This window comes from Cyprinodon tularosa, unplaced genomic scaffold, assembly GCF_016077235.1.
Source record: "Cyprinodon tularosa strain WSP-4 unplaced genomic scaffold, ASM1607723v1 ctg1207, whole genome shotgun sequence".
Taxonomy (NCBI): domain Eukaryota; kingdom Metazoa; phylum Chordata; class Actinopteri; order Cyprinodontiformes; family Cyprinodontidae; genus Cyprinodon; species Cyprinodon tularosa.
Genome location: NW_024038012.1, coordinates 168,933 through 175,447, shown reverse-complemented (window position 1 = coordinate 175,447; position 6,515 = coordinate 168,933). Strand labels below are relative to the sequence as shown.

The 6,515-nt window shown below is 36.9% G+C and overlaps 1 protein-coding gene across 1 annotated transcript; it reads left to right on the top strand.

Moving 5' to 3' along the window:
• The first annotated feature begins 3,704 nt into the window (after window positions 1–3,704).
• LOC119776472 lies at window positions 3,705–5,871 on the top strand. The gene is made up of 4 exons (XM_038274885.1): window positions 3,705–3,876; window positions 3,978–4,130; window positions 4,237–4,326; window positions 4,906–5,871. The coding sequence occupies exons 1-4, from the start codon at window positions 3,775–3,777 to the stop codon at window positions 5,224–5,226; spliced, it is 666 nt and encodes a 221-aa protein (XP_038130813.1). The 5' UTR covers window positions 3,705–3,774; the 3' UTR covers window positions 5,227–5,871.
• Window positions 5,872–6,515: the final 644 nt, after the last annotated feature.

Sequence of the window (6,515 nt, the reverse complement as noted above, 5' to 3'; positions counted from 1 at the left end):
TAGCGACAAATCTGGCGACTTTTTACGGTGTCACTGGTGGCTTTTGGAGACTCTTACGTGAAAGCATGTATCGTTCCTACTCTGCCGTGGGGCGCCTCCCCCATCCCAACCCCGTTCTTCCGCAGTCCTTCTCAGTGCTGCAGTCAGAGCCGCAGGATGTTTACCCTCAGCGTCCAGACTGCAAATGAATAGGGATTGATGGCGCAAATTGATCACAATAATTAAAATAGCCTGTGCTTTGTAAAGCGAAAAAAGTCGTAACATGCAACTTTTGTAAAAACAAATGAACATGGCACGGAAGGACCACTGTTATGATGCAGCACCTGAAAAGAAAACACGTTGGAGCCTTCGATGGCAGTGAAGAGAGCTGATCAGCAGGGTGAGCGACCATGTTTGTTTCTCGGGTAGCTCATCTGATGCTTTCCTTACCTTGTTAGTAGGTTACAGACAGTGATAAGGTTGGCTACTTATTTTACTTTTAATTTCATTTGAATTAGCTTAAGCAGTGTTTATATTTTCTTTATAAATAAATTAACTTGCAAATTATGAGGGCAAGGCTTTTAAAGTTTAAATCTTCTGGCAAAGATAAAGTAAAGAAGATCCTGCAATTTATGGAAGTAAAGCCGAATAAAATCCAGCAAGATCAGTAATATGTCAATTAATTATATTTGCCACATTCCCATGTAAATATCTGTCTTTGGAGGATGTGTTTTTTACCACCCCTAGTTCTCTCATTTTTATTCCAAATACAATTTATAATTTGAATCACAGGGCTATTTTTATCTCTATGGTTCAGTATTTTCTCAAGTAGCAACTTTAACTGCTATACACTCTAAAGAATAAAGCATGGGGGTAGTAAATTCAGCTAAAATAAATGCGCAATTTCAATATAAACATTTAAGTTTGCAGCTTTTATTTGTTAAACTAAGTAACCAGCTTGATTAATCTAAATAAACCAACTTGAAAAATAAGAAAATATCCAGACTCATTTTCCTGTGTAATTTGAATGCATTAAAGCGCATCAGCTCAATTTGTCTCAAATTTTAAGTTGGTTCAGCTCAAAAAATTATTTTGAAACTTTTTTTGAAACGGGCGTGGATACTCAAGCAGCAGACAATACTCAACGTGCACCCGGTTGGGAAAGTCAACGCACTCGTGTCTGCTTGTTTGTACAGAGCTACTATCTGCGTTGGAATTTCATTTTTTGCACTGACAAGTCATCTTTGGGGATCTTAATCATTGCTGGAGGACCATTAACCTACAACGTGGCTGCCCATGCCACTTTTGGTAAGTAAGCCTTCCCGCCGCCATTACAGTCGCTCGCTAGCAAGCCATTGATTGTAGATTGATTCATTTTGAGTGGTTTATTGTTAAGCAGTGTTTAGAACGTTTTCACTGAATCCCGTTCACAATGAACTGGTGTTGTAAAATGTGTAAATATGAAACTCCCAGAAAGACTGAGCTTTTGAAACACTACAGGCTGCAACATGTGCATTGTGCGCCCCAGCTTTTTCATTTTTGGCATCATAAAAGATGCTTATAAGCCAAAAATGAAAAAGCTGGGACCTTTTTTGCCTGATTTAGACAGGGGGAACAGATTATAGCAGGTGGTCTGCTATAATTTGATCCCCCTTATAACTTTAAGAAATAAAGGTCAATCAACTCCAAAGTTTCAGGGGTTAGTTGTCATCATAAAAGATGCTTATAAGCCAAAAATGAAAAAGCTGGGACCTTTTTTGCCTGATTTAGACAGGGTGAAACAGATTACAGCAGGTGGTCTGCTATAATTTGATCCCCCCTTATAACTTTAAGAAATAAAGGTCAATCAACTCCAAAGTTTCAGGGGTTAGTTGTCATCATAAAAGATGTTTATAAGCCAAAAATGGAAAAGCTGGGACCTTTTTTGCCTGATTTAGACAGGGGGAACAGATTACAGCAGGTGGCCTGCTATAATTTGTTCCCCCCTTATAACTTTAAGAAATAAAGGTCAATCACATCCAAAGTTTCAGGAATAAATTGTCATTATAAAAGATGCTTATAAGCCAAAAATGAAAAAGCTGGGGCCTTTTTTTGTCTGATTTAGACAGGGGGAACAGATTACAGCAGGTTTTATTTCATTCCATATCGCTGGTTCTGGCAATATGGGATGAAATAAAACGGCTGATTAAAGAACACAAACTGTTTATTAAGGATAGTACAACATAATTAAATTGTACGTTACTATAAACACAAATATAGATTAAGTACTAAATTTCAACCAGGAAAAAATTATTTTCCTTCTGCATATAGTCTTTAATGATTACACGTGCACTCCATTTTCTATTTCATTTTTATTACAAGTATACGGTTTACAACAGTTTTCAATGGGATGAGAACATTTGGACACTGTGAAACAATGAGAGATTTTTTTAATGAACCTGTGGAAAAGAACAAGGATCTGTTTGCTTTCAGAGGGAGGAGTAGACACTGCTGTCAGCGACCAGCTTTCAAGCAAACGTTTGTGTTTTATTAGTTTTATTAGTTTTAGATCAATATCACCGGCGATATTCTGCTATAACATGTGAAGTAAAGAATAAAACAGTAAAGCTCAACTTTCATACACGTAAAACCTTTCCAATTTCAAGTTCTGCACGTTGGAATTGAAGCTGAGTTAACTCGGGTTGTTCTTCCTACTCCGTGCGCGCTCCCGACGAGGGGATACAAATTTTCACAGGGATAACTACCTTGGCACGACACCGGGACTGGCAGCCTCTCACACAACACGATCGTGTCATTTCTGGTAAATAATTGTGACGAAAGAACAGCCGCGTGTGGCTTATCTCGACTTTCCACCTAATATGGTGGTTTTCCCACGATGCACCGCGCCCGAGGTAAACAATTGACGTCACTTGGCGGAGACCGATTGGTCGGCATTTAAAAAAACATTAAACAATCACATGCGTTTTTGAAAACTGCGATTTCAAAACGAACATTTATGGTACTTTCGCCTCTCACAGGACACGCAAACACACTCCACACTCACTGGATGACTTCAAGGCTGAGCTTGTGCACACGCATGTGAATCCAGTTAATGTAGGGGATGATCCTGATGATGATGAAGATATTGAGTGTGGAGAGGGTTATGATGAAGAAAGGAAAGAATTACCCAGCATAATTGAAGCTAATCTTGCCCACCTTTTTTTGAAATTGGAAAGCATATCTAATGTTCCTAAACAGTGTATTACTGAGATGGTTGAAGAACTTAACTTTATTTCTAGCTCTGCATCTGGCCCTGTTATGAAAAACGTTATTACAGTTCTTGAGCCAGCTCAGTTGTCTGATATATTCCCTTTAGCTGCATACACCATTGCAGGGAAGCGTATGGTTACTCTGAAGCGATTCATTTACCTGCCATAGATGGATTGTTTTTCACATTGTCTTTGTGTTATCTAGTGATAGCAAAAGATGGCAGATTTCACAGCAAACAAGCAATCCCAAGGTACAAACTCACATTGTGCTCAATGGCATACACTGGACTGCTAAATTGACACATTTTTACAAGTTGATACAATGCAGCTGATAAGAAAGTATTTACTCTTTTATTCTCTTTATGCTATACATTTTCAGAAAGTATTTCCCCTGCTGAAAGAATACTGCATGCAATAAATGAGGAAATTGATTTTACTGATTCTGATGTTCCAGGTATGGTATTTGTAAAGAAACCTTGAGCAACAAAGACTGGAACTTCTAGGTGAAGTAAAGAAGAGAGACAATTCCCAGATCATCAGTGAGAAAATGGACAGGACCTTTTCCTCTCGGAGACAAGAAATTGTCACCTTGGCTCCATCTGTCAGTGACTTGAAGGAACGATGGCCTGCTCTATTTCTTCCTGAGCAGGTTAATATTTTAGTATTTTGTTGTATTTAGAATAGGTAGTTTGGCAGGAACATGACTTCTAATATCTGTTGTACCATCTTGCTCTATTTTGTGTCACACAGATCAAGGAAGAATATAAAAGAATAACCACTGCCAATCTGGAGTCAACATTTATGGAAAATCTGGACCATTGTATACCAAGGTTGATGCCATTGGTGATGTCAAGAGGAGGGGCTGCCAAACATAAGATCCAGAAAATCATGGAACTTCTGAAGGTACCTGATATGCTATTTACAATAGGAGATAATAAAAACTAACTGTTGTAAAAAAAAATATTTAAAAAACACCTAATTGATCTTTTTTCTTTGAATCCTCCATCAGATCAACACAGTTGAAATTCGCCGAGAGGTTGCCATTCGCTGCTTAGTGGTCTATCTTGGGGAAAATGAGGACAGTCTTTTTGAATATGTGGTAGGTGAAAGTGGATCCCTTTGCAACACCTTGAAGTTGAAGTGAAATGGAACTTTCCTTTCATACTGTCTTTGTGAATCTCTTACCAGTATCTGTCTCTCCCTACCCTGTCCTTGTTTGTTTTTGCTGCTGCTTGTTCAGTGTTTAGTAAACTAAAGGGACAAACTAACTTGCTTTCTTTGCACATGACCTGAATAGAAATATAGTAAAAACTTGTTTTGCTTTTTATTTTCTCAAGAGAACTTTTACATTTGTTCAGAAAAGTATTACGGCCACTTAAAATATAAAAATTGAGTACTTTTGTCTTTTTATTCATTCCAGAAAAATTTCAAAAATTATTCACTATGTTAAAACAAGAAACAAGTAAATACCAGAATATGTTTTTCATGGCTGTGGCTACAGGCACCATCAACAGGACATTGTCTGTACATATAGTTTTAGTCTTAGAAATTCTGACTCGCAGTCATTAGATACCAGGACATTACAGGACATTTTATGTTTTTTTTATATATAGTATTGAGTGTGCCAGCTTAATTATATACTGATACTGATATTTGTTTCTGATATTCTTGCTTTCAGGATTCTGAGAGCCAAATTGGAGATTTTGAGAGTCGGGTGGTGAAGATTCTAGTCACCAAAGGTACTACAGCATCTGATCCAGCCAGCACAACCATCATCATAGAGGGCACAGAGGTCCTGCAAGGGTTGGATGTGCCAAGGGCCTGTGCTTTGCTGATGGGCCTCATTTATGCCCTCAATCTAAGCTACCCACGGGAGCTGAAGTACACTTGCGAGGTATTTCAGAAGGTGTTCCTTAAATTAGACAGTCAGAAATGCAGCCCAAAAGTCACATCTCTAAAGCAAAAGCTGCTAGGAAACCCCTTTGAGCCTCATAGCTGAACATAAAAAATGGGAACCTCATTTGTGCTGTGATGGACTTGCTGTTCAAGTGACTTTTCCTGATTTATGCAGTGTAATGTCTTTCAACCCACATCTGGTTGCTGTTCATGTTATTCAGGTCTTTGACGTTGATAGTCATGTTTGAGAGCTGGAATATTGGTGAGTGTATTGTTTTCAGCTGACCCAGAATGTTAAATGTTTTTGGCGGTGATATATTTGCCTTTATGGTTATCCATACAAATAGTTCATTCATTTTTCCACATTCATTTAGCCAATAATGCAGAAATGTCCTACCTCAGTAAGAGTCACAGTCGTTTAAAGTCACTGACTCAACTTGGTTAGAGCTGTTTAACTACTTTAACACTACACTGTAAACACATACTACACACATTACATACTGTGACACACTACACGACACTAACACACTATAAAGACACTACACACACAGTAAAGAACTACACTGTAACACATAAAAACAAAATATTGACCAAAATTGCAACAGAAAGATCATTAAAGATGGAAATGAAAGTTAAACAGCTATGAAATAAGAGAATTATAAATGGCAAGTTTTCAATGGTGCTGTTATTAAAATATTTGCACTTAATTTGTACAAAATGTTCATAAAATAAACAGTTTGTATTGTGAAATATGGTTCCTGTTCATTATTTCCCTCAACCTGAGAAAAATTAGTTGCATATACTATAATTAATATGTTTACTTTTAGCATGGACTTTTTTTAAGTTGAAAATGTTTATGTAAACATTTACAACAACTTAAATTGGAATGATGAGATAACAAAATTTTAAGGAATACTCATTAATTAATTAAGTAAGCACTACTTGATTTCTCTTGAATATATATATAAAAACATGGTCATTGTACTTAATTTTTTGCTGTACCTGAAACATATATCAGATACAACCAATGTGACAATTCAATAATTTAAACAAAAAAATAAATAGATTCAACTTGAGATAGCTTTGTATTTATGTGGCTATTTAAGTTGGTGTTGTTATGCTGGACTAGTAGGGATTACTCAATTAACAATGAAGTTAGGACAACTTAAAAAGATCCATGCAAAAAGTAAACATATCTTTTTGAGTAAACCCATTACATTATTTGATAGAGTGTACTTTCCTGTCTTAAAAGGCAGAACTCTTCGAGTCTAAACAAACCTCATTTGTTGAAATGGGGGGACCTATTGTTTGAACCCCTTAGGGGCTTTTAAAAACAAAAATGCCTTTTTTGCGCTTTATGAAAAAAGTACCCTATATTTTGTTGATGTACAG